The 16,360-nt window shown below is 54.8% G+C and overlaps 5 protein-coding genes across 5 annotated transcripts; 3 read left to right on the top strand and 2 right to left on the bottom strand.

Moving 5' to 3' along the window:
* Window positions 1–1,901: 1,901 nt before the first annotated feature.
* Window positions 1,902–3,182, bottom strand: ColSpa_01612 (capreomycidine synthase; the record flags this gene model as incomplete). The annotated part of the gene is made up of 2 exons (XM_049267824.1): window positions 1,902–2,621; window positions 2,679–3,182. The coding sequence occupies 2 exons, from the start codon at window positions 3,180–3,182 to the stop codon at window positions 1,902–1,904; spliced, it is 1,224 nt and encodes a 407-aa protein (XP_049123781.1).
* A 2,440-nt stretch (window positions 3,183–5,622) lies between these two features.
* On the top strand, window positions 5,623–9,091 carry ColSpa_01611 (ABC transporter G family member; the record flags this gene model as incomplete). Its single annotated transcript, XM_049267823.1, has 4 exons — window positions 5,623–5,771; window positions 5,876–5,988; window positions 6,057–6,353; window positions 6,405–9,091. 4 exons carry the CDS (start codon window positions 5,623–5,625, stop codon window positions 9,089–9,091), a joined length of 3,246 nt encoding a protein of 1,081 aa, XP_049123780.1.
* Window positions 9,092–9,569: 478 nt separating this feature from the next.
* ColSpa_01610 (uncharacterized protein) lies at window positions 9,570–10,508 on the bottom strand (the record flags this gene model as incomplete). Its single annotated transcript, XM_049267822.1, has 1 exon — window positions 9,570–10,508. One exon carries the CDS (start codon window positions 10,506–10,508, stop codon window positions 9,570–9,572), a length of 939 nt encoding a protein of 312 aa, XP_049123779.1.
* Window positions 10,509–11,108: 600 nt separating this feature from the next.
* On the top strand, window positions 11,109–13,420 carry ColSpa_01609 (nucleolar GTP-binding protein 2; the record flags this gene model as incomplete). The annotated part of the gene is made up of 4 exons (XM_049267821.1): window positions 11,109–11,206; window positions 11,280–12,015; window positions 12,360–12,636; window positions 12,690–13,420. 4 exons carry the CDS (start codon window positions 11,109–11,111, stop codon window positions 13,418–13,420), a joined length of 1,842 nt encoding a protein of 613 aa, XP_049123778.1.
* A 1,919-nt stretch (window positions 13,421–15,339) lies between these two features.
* ColSpa_01608 (uncharacterized protein) lies at window positions 15,340–16,197 on the top strand (the record flags this gene model as incomplete). The annotated part of the gene is made up of 2 exons (XM_049267820.1): window positions 15,340–15,796; window positions 15,869–16,197. 2 exons carry the CDS (start codon window positions 15,340–15,342, stop codon window positions 16,195–16,197), a joined length of 786 nt encoding a protein of 261 aa, XP_049123777.1.
* Between the last annotated feature and the right edge of the window lie 163 nt (window positions 16,198–16,360).

Here is a 16,360-nt window from a genome sequence, read left to right as displayed (position 1 = left end):
GTACTGAGTCCCTTCTCGATGTCCCATGTCGTTTGATATACCACTGAAAACCCAGTCGAGCATACGCTGCGGTTTCCTTGAACTCTATGTAGACTAAGCCTTGCACGCAAACTCTCCTGTACTTATGGAAGAGACAGGCCGCAACCATACTGAAGGTTGCAGTCATCCTCTAACAATCCGCCACTTTCCCGCTGTTGGACTGGCTTATGTCTGAGGAGAATGGAAACACCCACTACATGGTATCATATAAAAAGTGCCGCCGCTTTTCGGACTATGCAGATGATTGCCCTATGCATAATGTTATCCGAACGAATTGGTCGTTGAGCAGAGAGCAGGCATCAGCAAGTGAAACTACCACCGCGGACTTCTGGGCTTCTTCATCTACAGCCGCCAGCCTTGTAAACGTTTGCAGTCTATATACTTGTGTGTTTCTTGGGCTCTCTGGAGGGCCAAATCTGGAAGCTTACACGATAACCGGTTCTGTCTGGACGAGCTCTCAGGCGCAGCCTGCGAAGCCGGCAGTGTATACTTCGCTATATATGTAAACACATCATTTCCATTCTTGCTTTTGATGCATGGGACCGGCCTCGGGTTGAAAAGCTTCGAAATTCTCCGGCAGCCCAGCCATAGAAAACCCAATTCCATGTGATGGTGGCTCGACGTCTGAAGGTTCAATCACAGAGACTGGCGGCGACTGGCGACTTACTGAGACACCTCACTTCGGTTCATTTACCGAGAGGAAGATTGACCAAGAGGACGGAAGTTTTTCTCTCTCTAAATACAAGTCATGTTGCACTCAGCCATCGGGGCTCAAGCTGGCCTAACCGAATTTTGAGAGTCAACAAAGACTGAGTTCGGCCAACACATACTGGCGAGCCTCCTTCCGCACACGTTTCTAAACGTACTAGATATCTTCCTTACCCTAGAAGACTCGTCCATTCATGTCAACTTGAATTGCGTGGTCCACGACGACGAGTCCAATTACACTGCCGAGGTAGCTAGAATGAGACCTGTTCGCGGAGGAAATGTCTCCAGGACTTCTCCGTCAAACGCAGCGTCAAGGATGGGTGTACAGCCCGGGGAACAACAGCATGTATCTTTTGGGAGCAAGTCCTTTCGCATTGTGTACCTCGTTCCTTGCGTTAGGAACTTCACTTGCAATGTTTCTCGTGTTGCAGGACCGAGGCGCGTGCTAAGTCTGCCGGACTTCTTAGAATGAGAATGCCTTGAGAGACTTCCGCCGGCTGGCTAAGAAAGACAAGGCTCTGCAATGCAAGACTGCGATCTGACTGTATGATGTAGTCTAAGAATGGATGTTTACTTTGGAAAGAAGGGTTGTTATGACTTGTTCGTATTGTGAACTTCCATCAGGAGTTGACTGGGGACGAGTCCATTTTGGGAACGCGGAAGGTACTTTTCTATAGGATATGCTCTAGGTGAAGTTCGACAGCAATCCCGATGGACGCACGATTGTTGAGACATTAAGCAGACCCTCATGTTTTTGCTTATCATGTCCTTGAAAGATTGAGGCTTGATGTTTGGCAGCTGGCCATCAGATTGAGCACGGTAAGAAAGAGACCAAAGACCTTGCTAGTGGGATTTTGGTGTTATAGTCTCGGCTACAAACATAGATTTGGGCTTTCCATATGTATTGCAATGTTGTGCTTGCTGAACCTACTATCTTTTCATCCGCCTCCTTCCAATGATGGCTAGTGTCACAAATCCTGATGTAGGTCCCGGTCGTGGGGTTACCTCTGCCGAAATCATGCTCGATGTCTATAGTCGACCCTCCGTCTCACTCCTCTCTCCATGGTACGACATCAGAGGTGGCCTGAGAGGACTTGGCAAAGTTTCCCGATGCCTCGCTAGCTGAAGTTTGTACTATTGCACGCACTTCATTGCTATGAAAAGTTGCTGTCCATGTACGCCCCTAGCTTCTCCAAAGCTTCCCTGAGTACCTCGGTATGACAGACATAGCCAATCCTCACATAGCCCGCAAAGTCCTTCTCATGGCCAAAACACTTTGACCCCGGGACGAAGAAGACTTTCGTCTTGTCGAGCACGTCCAGGCAGAAGCGCACGTCATCGACCGGCTTGCCTTTGCGAGTGAACTGAACAAAGGCCGTCGTCCCGGCCTTGGGCTTCACCCACGAACAGACGCCCTTGTACTTGTCGATGAAAGCCTCGAGCAGAGCCTTGTTCGTGTTCGCCAGCGCGATATTCCGCTTCAGCAACGGCCCCCAGACGGGTTTCGACAGCGCGTACGACGCGATCTGGTCGTCGATCTGCGAGACGCTGATGGTGGTGTAGTCCCTCGCCGAGGCGATGGCCTGGATGATGGCCTTGTCCCGCGAGGCGATCCAGCCGATGCGGATGCCGGCGAGGGCGTACGACTTGGACATGGAGCCCGTGACGACGACCTTGTCATAGCCAAAGGTCGTGATGGGGGGTGGAACACTGGAGGCGGCATCGTCGTCAAAGAAGTCATGGAACAGGGGCCTGTAGACTTCGTCTGAGAAGACTATAATGTCCCGGGCTTTGGCGAAAGTAATGATGGAGGTGAGGACAGGTTTGGGGATCGGTGCGCCGGTGGGGTTGTTTGGGTTGTTGATGATGATCATCTGTTGGATGGCTTAATTTACTAATGTTGAATGAGGGTACGTGTAACGTCAACAAACCTTTGTGTTGGGTTTGACGAGGCCGTCGAGTTCACCAACGTCCGGCACGAAACCGTTGTCCTTCTTCAGCCTCCACAGCGATACGTTCGCGCCGAGACTCTCGGGAACGCCGTAGAGCTGCTGATACGTGGGATACACGCAAATCACATGGTCACCCGGGTTGACGAGAGTATACAGGAGCAAGAAATTGGCACTGATGGCGCCCTGCGTGATGAGCACATCATCCTCACCGAGCACGCTGGGGGACGACGCGGAACCGCTCGAGCCGTCGCCGCCACAAAGCGCGGCGACCCTCCGGCGGAGCGGGACGGAGCCGCGGATGGGGCCGTAGACGAGCTTGGTGGAAAAGTCGACGGGGCCGGGCGCGCCCTTATCCTCCGAGAGCCCGACGAGCTCGTCGACGGAGACGGAAGCGGCGCAGGTCTCGGCGATGTTGAGGCACCCCGGGGTGGTCTCGTACTCGTCCATCCATTGCTCCACCTCGAAAGCTGCTATCCGGACCATTGTGGCGGGGGCGTTGTTTTGGAGTATGCGAGATGGGGGCCAGTTGAGTTTGGTCGATGTCGGCGAAAGGGAAATGAGGGGGTTGGCGGAAGAGACTTGAACGGACTGCGCTGTGTTGAATTGATACAATGCCAAGGCCAGATGGACTACGGGGATTGAGATCTCAAACAAGACGACTTTCTCATACACACACAGTTGCTTCGACCGCTTATGTAGGATTGGGTACGTACCGCACAGCCGCATGAGAGAAGACGAAGAGCACGGGCAACATGCATCTCAGAAACATTGGACTCAACACCCGTCCGGCGGCTTCCCGAGTCTAACGCATGTCAAAGACCCGTCAACAGGGGCGCGCGGAGGGCCGGACTGCCACTAGGAAGACCTTCCGGAGGAGGTTCCGAGGAGGGGGTGCAGATGCACGGGATCGTTGGGGAAAGGCTAAAGCAGTCTATTTGGGAATCTGAAGTGCGGCAGCACTGATGCAGGAGCTTTGGCAGAGCAAGATCAGACTCGCATTGTGCTGCAACCGCAGCTTGCAGGCACGTGCGTGTACGCCGGGCGAAGGTGCGTTGGAGAAAGTTTACAATGGATGTTGAGGAAACATATATCTAAGAGCCTTGTTGGAAGTCCATGAAAGTTGGCATCGCTGAGTATGGGGGACTGGACATCAATACTTCTTATCGCATGTAGGTTGCGACTTGTTGCGCTACCTGGCGACTTAAAGCCGGTTGGGACTGTCCGGCATGGCGGGCCTAGGTAACTGCGGGGTTTATGGCTGGCCGAAAGAAGAGGTGCAGTGTTGGTCTTTGAGCTTCCGTATTCGTGAGGGATTTAGCCGCCAACACGCTAGGGTCGAGCATCGTGCTTTATCAGACCAGACTGGAAAGCAACCAAGCCAGCCATACTGGCCTCCTCGGCTGGGCTCCAGCTTTCAAAACGTTGAATCCAAATGAGGCAGCTGATCACGGGACCAACGTACCGAGCACAATGCGTGAAGTGAATAGGCGGTGACGGCACAAGAACCAACATCAAAACCGTCATTGATCCGACGTTGAGTGAGGTGTGTCGCTGGAGCGGCGGCGCTGCGCTGCTTCTCCACACTTCCCCAGCTCATGGTCTCGCCCCAGCATCTGAGGTTAATGTCGGTGTCAGTTGTTACAGGTTAGTCGCGACACCTATCCTCGCAAGCTGTCTTCTTAACGTCCAAGGCCAGGGGACCGAACGATGCTGCCGCCGAGACATAGACTCCGTTTACATCGTACATAGTACAACCGTTCCGTTTGATTATCCTAACCTTCCCTCAAGGTGCTGTTTGCCGTCATCGGTACCAAGTATCGTGAGTGATTGCTCCGTGTCCGGCACTACAGACAGCAGGGGCCAGAGGATGAATCGAGTTCGTCAGTCGGATGGAGTGCGTAATCCCAGATGCCTCACAGTCGTTGTGGTGTCGACTAGACTTGTGCTTGACTTTGCGCTTAGATCTGCGAAATGCGTTGCACCATGTCGTTTCAATGTCGACACCGCTGCCAGCAGGAGCTGCTGAGCAAAGTGTAACGCTCATGGATCTCGAAGCTGCACTACCTACAAGCGTCCTCCCTGCACCGAGGGACGACGTGAGGTTATGTATGGCCGACGGACTATTCTTAGCGGCTCTCCCGTCCCGTCCCACCCAGCTGGTTGCTTGAACAAGAGGAGAAAAGAAAAGGCACCAAGGAATCAGGCACCCGAAATCTGAGGCGTCAGCTCCGTCTGTCCACTGTGCCACTTGCGCTTCTGGCTTCTGTAGCAAAGGTACTAGCAGTGGTGGGAGGATCGAGAGGGTTGGGAGTGCGAAGCAAGGAAGTTCAGCCACCCCACGGGACGCTGGTGCGCGTTTCCGACTGGCGCAGTGGGGCCCCAGCCAGGTACGTATCCACTGTGACGCCACCGCACCTTCCCCAGCACACGTTGGAGAGTAGGTACGTATCTCTGTTCGACGCGTTGCTGGGCGGGCGGGTTATTATCGGCCGGCTCCAGCGCAATCGGGGGCGGGTTTGGTAGTCACGCAGCGGTACCTCGGTGGCACCTCCATCGATTCAGTCGGTACCTTGCCTACCTTGGTCCAGTCCAGTCCACCTCCGTTGTCTGGGTCGACCGTCTGCTTTCTCCCGCAGGCCAAGAGCTTCTCCTCCATCCCGCCTACCTACCACCTATCTATCTGACCTCCCTCCTCGCCTCGCCTCGCCTCGCCTCGCCGCGCCTTGCCTTGCCGTCGGACACTTTGCGCCGCTCTGTTGCTGCTGCTGCTGCTCCTCCGTTTGGCCACCCGTTGTCCATGTTCTCCCCTCTCTGATCTCTATCCCCCATTTCCCTCTCTTCAGCATCGGCAACCTCATACCGTGGTGTCTCGAATCTCTTCGCATCGAATCGGTGTCTGCCTCACCCACCCAAACCGCCCATCATGGCTCCTCCCGCCTTGAGGAGCCTCCTCATCGGGGCTCTGGCATGTCTTCCTGCCCTAGCTTCAGCACAGCGCAACTACTCCACGGCCGATATGCTGCGTGCACAGCTGACGCTTCTCGACGACCGGCCCTCTGATTGCCCGCCTTGGTGAGTGCTCGCTTATCGTCTCCGTATCGCAGCTCTCTGCTTCGTTGCGAAGCTGTTGCTGTTTGCGCCATCAAGGTCCAAAGCTGATAGGTGTCCTTGCGCAGCTTCAACTGTCTCCTCCCTGCCCACAAGTGCACCCAGTTCGCGGGTTGCAACGACTTTACCGGCAAATGCAACTGTCCCGAGGGCTTCGGCGGCGATGACTGCCTCGATCCACGTGCGCATAACCTCATCCCCACCACTTTGTCGCACAACCTCGGCGCATCACTGACACAAGCAATGTAGTATGCGGATCTCTGTCCCGTGGCGGTAACACCGATAGACCTCGGCGGACTGGCGACTTTTGCGACTGCGACGACGGCTGGACCGGAATCAACTGCAATGTCTGCACGAGTAACCAGGCCTGCGACGCCCTCATGGAGACCAAGGAGGGTGGTGTTTGCTACCAGAACGGCGAGGTTATCAACCACAACTACCAGATCTGCGACGTAACCAACAAGAAGATTACCGATCTTCTTGGTGAGAAGCGCCCTCAGGTTACCTTCACCTGCAAGAAGGAGGAGGGCAACTGTGATTTCCAATGTAAGTTTGTCTCGACACCGCCTAGCGACAACTAAGCTAACCCCAGGTTAGTCTGGGTTGACGAACGCGAGTCCTTCTACTGCCACTTGAACGACTGCTCGTCCACTGCCGATATCAACGACAGCCAGAACAGCACTGACTACAAGTGCAACAAGATCGAGTGCAACTGCATCCCTGATCGCATGCTCTGCGGCGAGAACGGATCCGTCGACATTAGCGATTTCTTGGTCGAAGAAATCAAGGGCCCCGCCGAGTTCCAGTGCTTACAGAAGAATGGAGGCATCAACAACTGTGCTTTCAGGGAACCTGCCATGGACGACCTGATCCTTTCCTTGATCGGCGACAGCAGCATTCAGCTGAACTGTCGCTCTGGAGAGTGTCTCTACCACACTGAAGTCCCCGGTTACGAACGGCCCGTCAAGAAGATCAACACCCCGCTGATCGCCAGTGTCATTGCCGCATGTTCCTTGTTCGTTGTCGCCATCATCTTGCTTACTTGGTACCTTTCTCGCCGGCAGTTCAAGTACGGCGCCATTGTGCTGGACGACTCTGATGACGAGAGCTTGAAGCTCATGGCTGATCACAAGCCCGCCTCTCTCTACTTCGAGAATGTTGCTTACGATCTCAATGGAAAGCGTATCCTGAACAACATCCAGGGCATGGCCCACCCTGGGGAGGTCACTGCCATCATGGGCGCCTCTGGAGCTGGCAAGACCACGTTCCTCGATATCTTGGCCAGGAAGAACAAGCGTGGACAGGTCTCTGGCGACTTCTACGTCAATGGCGAAAAGGTTACCGACACGGACTACAAGAACGTTATTGGTTTTGTCGATCAGGAAGACACTATGCTGCCTACTCTGACGGTTCACGAGACAATTCTAACTAGCGCCCTCCTCCGCCTGCCTCGTAACATGGGCCGCGCCGCCAAGGAACAACGGGTGTTCGAAGTCGAGAAGCAGCTTGGTATCTACCACATTCGCGATTCGCTTATTGGTTCCGAGGAAGGCAAGGGCCGTGGCATTTCTGGCGGAGAGAAGCGCCGCGTTGGCATCGCCTGTGAACTTGTCACGAGCCCCTCTATTCTGTTCTTGGACGAGCCCACCAGTGGTCTGGACGCCTACAATGCCTTCAACGTTATCGAGTGTCTGGTTACCTTGGCCAAGAACTACAAGCGTACCGTAGTCTTCACGATTCACCAGCCTCGGTCCAACATCGTTGCCCTCTTCGACAGGCTGATCTTGCTGGCCCGAGGTGGCGCGGTCTACTCGGGTCCCTTCTCTCAGTGTCAGGGGTACTTTGACCACATCGGCTACTCGTGCCCCCCGGGCTTCAACATTGCCGACTACCTCGTGGACCTCACCATGCACGCAGGTTCTACCACTTCTGAAGATGACGGTGCTCTGAACGCCGATGTTGCTAGTCTGGGCCCGAGCAGCACCACCGCCGTCAAGTCCATCGCCAGCATCTCTGGCGGGTCCATTAACGAGGATAGCGGCGTAGAATCCTCATCTTCGCGTCCCAAGAACAAGCGCCGGGATTCAGTCAAGCTCCGCCAAGAGCGGGAGCTCTTTACCCGTCGCAAGAACAACGTTGATACCGCTGCTTCCTCGGATGCTGGCGGAGAGGACGTTGGATCCTATAAGCTGCAGAACCAGCCTGGCTTTGTGCCGTCTATCAACGCCGAGGATCCTCATGACCTTCCCCCTTCGGCGTATGTCGGAAATGAGTTGGATGTCCTAATCCGCTCCTTTGCCGAGTCCGACATTGCAGGCTCCACGCACGACGAAATCCAGCAATCCATCACCGCTGCTCAGGGTGCCAATGGACAGAACACTACCAACGGATACAACCCAGAGGGACCGAACATCCACATTAGCGCCATCGGCAAGGGTTACGCTCGCGTGGGCTACACCCGCCAATTCGTCATTCTGTCTCAGCGAACCTGGAAGAACCTGTACAGGAACCCTATTCTTATGTTGACTCACTACGCCATCGCGATCCTCCTCGCAGTTCTCTCAGGCTATCTGTTTTACGGGTTGACTGACGACATTCCGGGATTCCAAAACCGTCTGGGCCTGTTCTTCTTCCTGTTAGCCTTGTTCGGTTTTAGCACCCTGACCAGCTTGAATGTCTTCGCTACTGAGAGGCTCTTGTTTGTTAGAGAGCGTGCAAACGGCTACTACTCGCCCATCACCTACTTTGCGGCCAAGATCTTGTTCGACATCATCCCGCTACGAATCATCCCGCCCCTTCTCATGGGCGCCATCATCTACCCCATGACGGGCTTGGTTCCCGATGCCAGCCACTTTTTCAAATTCATCCTCGTTCTGGTCCTGTTCAACTTCGCCGCCGCCGCGATCTGCTTGTTCATTGGCATCGTCTGCAAGGACGGCGGAGTGGCCAACCTGATTGGCAGCTTGGTTATGTTATTCAGCTTGCTCTTCGCTGGACTACTGCTCAACCACAACGCGATCCCAAAGGCTGCTCTCTGGCTACAGACGCTTTCTATTTTCCATTACGGGTTTGAGTCGCTCATCGTCAACGAGGTGCTGCAACTCACCCTTGTGGACAAGAAGTACGGTCTGGACATTACTGTCCCAGGAGCCGCAATCTTGAGCTCTTTTGGTTTCAACAACGACGCCCTTTGGACCGACGTTGTCTGTCTCGGCACCTTTGGTGTTGTCTTCCTTTTCCTAGCTTACGCCGCTATGCACTTCCTCCTCGTCGAGAAGAGGTGATCACACATCCATCCGACGAAGCCAGCATTTAGGCGCTCTTGGTATACAAGTGTACGAGTACGGAAGCCTCATGACCACCCGTTCGAGGGCTATGGCAGCTTCTGTCGTTTTCATATAGATCCCACACAGAAACACATACAACCATTTCCTTTCCAATGGCAGTAATTTGCCAATGTGCATATGGGACTGCTTCACGGCGTTGGGGGACGTCATGTCATGATAGTTTGACATTGGTGGCTTTATAATGCTACAAAGAATTGATAGTAGTACAAGTTGACTTGCGAGCTCCAGGTGACTAAAGCACCCAGACTTTTGGTATGATGGTACGCAAAGACGTGACGATATTGTCTGATCCAAGCCACCACAGCTTCCCGATGTGAGATTTTACAGGGCCAATACACTTTTTGGTTTTGATACAATACGCCGGATGAGCCGAATCCAAGCTGGCCGGCAGGCCATTTTGTGACAAAGCACCCATTTACTCCATCTTGCCGCCCGTCAACTCCTCGGCAATGGTCTTCTGCCTCTTGACAGTCCTGTCCTGCTCGCTCTGCTGGAAGTCGATGGCGCGCTGCTGTTTCCTCATCATCTCGTCCAGCATGGTCTGCACCGTCGGCGGCTGTCCCCAGACATCCCAGGCGTTGTCGGCGTCGTGGGCCATGGACTTGCCCTGGCGCTTCCAGAAGTCCTCGGAGAAGAGCTTGTCGAGCTCCTTGCCCAGCTCCTCCTCGGTGACGATGAACTTGGAGGCGTTGATGTACAGCTCCATTAGCGCATCCTGTTTCGCCTCACTCTTTTGCTGGGCCAGCTGGGCCGTCCGGGCCTTGCTCTGCTCCGCGCGGGCGTAGCGTTCGGGGTCGGGCTGCACAGCGGTTGTCTTGGCCAGGGACGAGAGCACGGAGCTGCGGGTGAGGCGGTCGTCCCAGCGCTCAGGGGCAACGGCGGCGCGCTGGTGGTCGCGGAGACGGCGCTCCCTGACAGTGGTCTCAGCTTCGACACGCTCCTGCTTGCGCTTGTAGAGGCCCTGTAGGGCCACGCCGAGATTCTCGCGGCGGGCGTCGGCCATGCGGCGGCGGTGCTCGAGGCGCGAGCCGGGAGGGGCGGGCTTCTTGGAGGCTTTGTTCGTGGGAAGGCGCGCCGTCTCCTTGAGGTATTCGGGCTGGGCCTTGCGGTCAGCCTCCTTACGCGGGAAGACGTCGCGAGGCGTGGGGAGGGTGCCCTTGACGACGGGGGGCTTCTCTTCGGAGGACTGGGACTGAGGCGGCGTCGGGACCTGGATCCAGCGGGGGGATTCGGGGGGCACATTGAGTTTCGCCGTCGTGGTAGAGAAGGGTCGTGTGAGGTTGATGTTGGTTGGTCTAGCGGCGATGACCGTCGGGAGCCGCGTCAGTCGCGCGCAGGAGCATCTTGATGACATGGTGTCGGCAAGATGGCGTTTGCCAGGGCAATGGCGGCACCGGGAGTGAGAGGAGAGACGACGACGACGACGGCGACGCTGTGGATAGAGTTGATTCGTGGCTCGAGATGCAAGCTGCGTGGTGTTGGGATCATGGACCTGAGAAATTCTCGAGAGTGTCCAGGGCTGGATAGGCACACGCTTCGGGGTGGGTGCGAGGGGAAGCAAGACAGCTGGGAGCTTGAATCGGCTCTCCGCCTTTTGCTGGTCTTTTAGTTTCCCAGCCGCAGGGAGAATGCGAAAAATGGCAGACACTAGGGGTGAATCTTGAACTGCAGATGTGGAGGCGGCTTTCGCGCCTCTAATTGGCCTCTCGGCGCAGCGGCGTGTGCTCGCGCCGAAGTGCCCAAAAAATTTCAACTACTCCACTAAAAAATTCCCAAGCGGACCCCACCATCGTAGAGAAAGATCTTCTTTACTGCGCGCGCCGAAGCTCCAACCTCCCTCTCTCAATCCTTTCTTACAACCTCACCGACTCCAGCTTCTGCCCAGTCTCTTCCCCTCCTCTTCTCCCCTCTTGTCAAGTTTTTAATACGACTGGGCGAGTTCGCGGTCAGAAAGATGGGAACCGGAAAGAAAGAGGCGAGCCGAAAGGTTCGCCAGGGCAAGACCGGCGATGGCATGGGCAATGTCAAGGTCAAGGGCGAGAACTTCTACCGGTATGCTCCTCCCTTTCTCTCCAGCATGGGAAGGCTTGATCTGCAGGAAACATGGCTAACAAGTCGATCACAGCTCTGCCAAGCGGGTTAGGCAACTCAACATGTACAAGGATGGCAAGCCCCAGCGCAACGCCGATGGCGAAATCACAAAGGCCGCCTCGTACCAGAGTCGAGATATCCCTACCGCCCGGATCGAGCCCAACCGCAAGTGGTTCGGCAACACTCGCGTCATCTCTCAGGAGAGCTTGACGGCGTTCCGCAGCGCCATGGCGGAGAAGGCCGCGGACCCTTACTCGGTCCTGCTCAAGAGCAACAAGTTGCCCATGTCCCTGATCAAGGACGGTTCCGACACCAACGGCCTCAAGAAGCACCAGGCCAAGATGACGATTGAGACCTCTTCTTTCGGAGACACCTTCGGCCCCAAGTCGCAGAGAAAGCGCGTCAAGATTGGTGCGGGCTCCATTGCCGACTTGGCCGGTGACGTCGACAAGGACCTGGACAGCTACAACGAGCGCCTCGAGCAAGCCAAGCTGCTCAGCGGGAACTCTGGAGCGGACCAGGATGGCGAGGACGAGAGCCATGTCACCATGTCGATCGAGCCCATCTTCAACAAGGGTCAGAGCAAACGTATTTGGAACGAGCTGTACCGTGTGCTGGACTCTTCCGACGTTGTCATTCATGTCCTGGACGCCCGCGACCCTCTGGGAACGAGGTGTCGCAGTGTCGAGAAGTACCTCCGCGAGGAGGCCCCTCACAAGCATCTCATCTTCGTCTTGAACAAGACGGACCTGGTGCCCACCAGCGTTGCTGTAAGTGTATCTTCGTCTTCCTCCCTGCCCTTCTCTCCCCGAACAAAACCCCAGTGTCTTTGTCAGGAATCCTTTCGCACATTCGTTGCTCCCAATGAAAGGGTCTCCGTTAAACACTGGGAAAATCGAGGGCCGTCTCGCTGTCCTGGTTCTCGGACCAGGGCTGATGGGGTCCGTTTTGGATTTCCCATCATGAGATGGAATTGCATCACTTTGAGTTGAAGTCTGCCAGCGCTCATCCGAGCCTCTCCATGGCGGTATTTCTTAGTAGCGAGGCATACATGCTTTCAGCATCATCTTGTTTTTCATGTTGGCATTCTGCTGCAGAAGCTAACCTGACCCAGGCCCGTTGGGTAAAATACTTCTCCAAGGATAAGCCTACTTTGGCCATGCATTCGAGTTTGACAAACCCCTTCGGCAAGGGTAGTTTGATTGAGCTTCTGAGACAATATGCCAAGCTTCACAGCGACCGCAAGCAGATCTCAGTTGGTCTCATTGGCTACCCCAATGTCGGCAAGAGCAGTATCGTCAATACTCTGAGGAAGAAGAAGGTTGCCACCGTCGCGCCCATTCCTGGCGAGACCAAGGTCTGGCAGTACATCACACTCACCCGCAAGATCTGTATGTCCCCCTTACCACGTTGCCGCCTCCTACGCATACGCTAACTTGGCTAGACATGATTGACTGCCCTGGTATCGTACCACCTTCGCAGACCGATACCCCTCAGGACTTGCTCCTCAGAGGTGTTGTTCGTGTCGAGAACGTCGAAAACCCAGAGCAGTACATCCCAGCTGTCCTCGCCAAGGTCAAGACGCACCACATGGAGAGAACATACGAGCTCAAGGGATGGAACAACCACATGGAGTTCCTCGAGATGATCGCCCGAAAGAGCGGCCGTCTGCTGAGGAAAGGAGAGCCCGACTTGGACGGAGTCGCCAAGATGGTTCTCAACGACTTCATGCGTGGAAAGATCCCTTGGTTCACTCCTGCCCCCGTCGAAGAAGAGGGTGAGGAAACAAGTGAGGGCATCGAGGGACGTAGCGGCAGACTGGGTGAGATGCCTCAGAAGCGGAAGCGTGCGGCGGCCGAAATGGCCGAGAGTGTGGCCGATACGTCAATGGGCCCCTCCTCCGTTGGTAGCGACAGCGATGAGGAAGAGGATGATGAGTTCGAAGGTTTTGACTCTGACGACAAGGCCAAGGGCGACAAGTCCTTGGCCAAGGCATCTGAAGGCATTGACGACGACTCGGACGACATGATACCGCTTGATGAAATATCAGACGATGACTCTGAGAGCGAAGATGGTGGTGACGGCGCGGCATCAGAGACGAGCTACAACACGTCGGTTAAGGCCATCTCTGACCGGAGTGCCAGCAACGCCTCGAAGAAGAGGAGAAAGACATGAGAGCCTCAGGCCAGAGTCTGCTAAATGAATCTCTTCCGCTGCAACGCCGAAGTTTCGGCAGCCTCACCTGCATAGGTGGGGAAACGGCGAGGCCAAAAGGGCTACTGACTCTGAAGAAGAAGAAAACGGCAATTCGCTTTCGGGCTCCCTAGAAAGTGGAACGTCCGTTCTTTGGCCGTGAGATCACGGGCCAGTGAGGGGTCCAGTCAGGGCAAACCCGTTACAAACCTGACGTTTCCAGATGTTGAGGCTGTTGCCATCCGGTACCCGAATGGGGCTCTTCCGGATTTGCGTACTCGGGAATCCCTGTGTTTGCCTGTTTGTTTCTTGCCCAGCTGAGCACAGACTTTCAGCCGCGAGATGTTTCCCAACATCTTATTTACACTCTCCTCGGGGAACTGAGCATGGCGTTATTACCGTATGATACCCCGTTATGTTGTCTTAAATGGCAAGTTGCTATCCGTGGAGAACTGTCCCACCCTTTCATGTCCTCTTCTAGAGGCTTAGCTACTTCTTTTTCCTTGAACTCAGAAAGAACACAAAACATAGAAAACGCAGAATGCCAAATGATGACCTGATGATCATTCATCAGCCACTTACAATGCCTACCTGATTCGATCGTTGAAACTTTGTTTCCTTTCACTCCTTGAGTTCCTCCGGCTATTGTTGCAGCCTGCCAACCCGCGATCGTTCGCTTCACCGCTCCCCTGCCGTACGTCGTTGACCCTTGACAGAATCAAAACATCAGGCGAAGCCGAGTTCGGTAGGCACTCGAAGGTGATGCTGTTTAAACTTCCGCAGCGCTAAGGTTCGTCGTTACGACTAAGCGGAGAGTTTGTTTGTGCCTTTCCCCCTCGAACTCCCGTCTCAACCACTGACCTGAATGACGCCCCAGCTTCTCTTGTTCGAAAGTTTGTTTCTGTGTGAATAATTGCTTCTTTCTTGCTAGCGTGGTGACGTTTCGTCTCCTTTGCCTGCCCTATCCAAATATCCCACACACCGATCGGAGGGCATCCATCGTCTGAAATGAGTCGCGTTCATAACCTTTTTCGACGACACACCACCTTACCCCTCTGCTTTCCTCCTCCAACCACAACAACTCCGAAGATACACCAGCCATACAGCTTCGACTTCACACCTTCAGCTACTCCCTCCAAAAAGATGCTGATGAAGCGGCGTCGACTCCACGTGGTTTCGGTATCCGAAGTTTCGACTGACCGTTTCTGCCTTGGTTCTCCGCGTCGGCACCCTTGTCCCCCGCACCCGTTTTCCCTTCTTTCGAGAATGCTTCGAACATCATGGAAACATCCCTCGTTCTTTGTTTCCTCCTCCTCCATTATCCTCGGATGTTCTTCTCCATCCCCGGATGTTCCACTCCCATATTTGTATTACCGACGTTTCTTCTCCATTACTCGAGTTTCTGCTCACGGGTGACTAGTCATTCGATTCGAGGAGACTTTTTTCATCTGTGCATGTTCGCCGTATGGGTGTGTGTGATTGTTTGAATCCCCTCCTCCCCCTTCTCCTTCTCCGCCCACCGGACCCTTTTCCTTGAAAAGGGGGGAATAAAATATCGGCAAACGTTCTAGCTTTGAGGGGCCTCGGAAGCATAAAAGGCTGGAGTTTCCCTTCTAATCAGTGCTGACGATGCTTTCCTTCATCCTGCTCTCCACGTCTCTAGTCCGAACGTTGTTCGAAATTCTCTTTCTCTGCATTTGAGCTAAAGGATCAATAAAGGTCTCCTTTGTGGTCTCCCCTTACCCAGACATCTTCCCTTCTTGAACACGGGCCATCCATTACAGAGCCTCTGTTCCTACATCCTGTTCTTGGCGGGTGGTGTTTACTGTCATCACTCAATCATCTCATCCAATCCTCTACCGTTCAAAAGAATTCGCCACTAGACACCACTCATAGACAAAATGCGTCTCTCTGTAATCACCATTTTGTCCCTGGCCACGAGCTCGCTCGCTGTAGCCCTCGTGCCCAAGGATACTGTCACCACTTTGAACCTTGCCGATAGCCCCGGAGGCGGAGGTGACAATGGTGAAAGCGCCGACGGCGGCGACAAGGACAAGGGAGGCGATGAATGCAAGGGCCACGGAGGTGACAAGCCCGGTGGTGACAAGCCCGGAGGTGACAAGCCCGGAGGTGACAAGCCCGGAGGTGACAAGCCCGGCGGTGACAAGCCCGGTGGTGGAAAGGGTGGTGGCGGTATGAAGAACTGCAAAAAGTTCAAAATGAAGGCCAAGGGCACCGCCTCTGGGTGGGTTGGTCAACTTGACAGCGGACAGCTGAGAATCGGTCTCAAGCCCGTGGAGCTCACCATGGAGAAGGGCGAGATTGTCGACAAGGAGAAACGCGGCATGTGGTGGACGCGTAAGTTTACTCCTTCATCACCTCCCCGGGGGGTTTTTTTTTTTCGCAGCAAGCTAACACTGCTTCTCTTAGCCCCTACCGAGACACTTCAGTGTGATCCGGGCCAAAAGCCTGACAAGGGCTGGTCAGTCGATTGCGACGGCCGGATGCGGTTCCAGGACATGTCGCGCTACTTCCAGTGCGAGGCTGATAATAAGACGTATAACCTCTACAAGAAGAACGACCAGGGCGTTAACTGCGGCGAGATCACGCTGTACGCTACCGGATGTGGTGGCCGCGATGAGGGTGAGATGCCGGGAGGCGGCAAAGGAGGCATGCCTTCTGCTCCTGCGAATGAGACCCAGACTCCTCAGAACATGACCGGCTCGAAGCCGCCTATGAAGAGGAGCATGAGTTCTTGAAACTGCCAAATTAAAAGCCTGAGACGTGTATTGAGCACACGTGTATAGATTGGCTACGGACTGATGGACGACTCTTCAGTCTTGAGACGTCGTTCTGTGTCTCGGGCTTAACGGTTCAGACCGAAGTCTAAGCTGGCGGTCCAATAAAAAAAAAGCACTTAGC

This window comes from Colletotrichum spaethianum (assembly GCF_022836535.1).
Source record: "Colletotrichum spaethianum MAFF 239500 DNA, contig03, whole genome shotgun sequence".
NCBI classification, from domain to species: domain Eukaryota; kingdom Fungi; phylum Ascomycota; class Sordariomycetes; order Glomerellales; family Glomerellaceae; genus Colletotrichum; species Colletotrichum spaethianum.
This window is presented reverse-complemented; position numbering and strand designations above follow the sequence as displayed.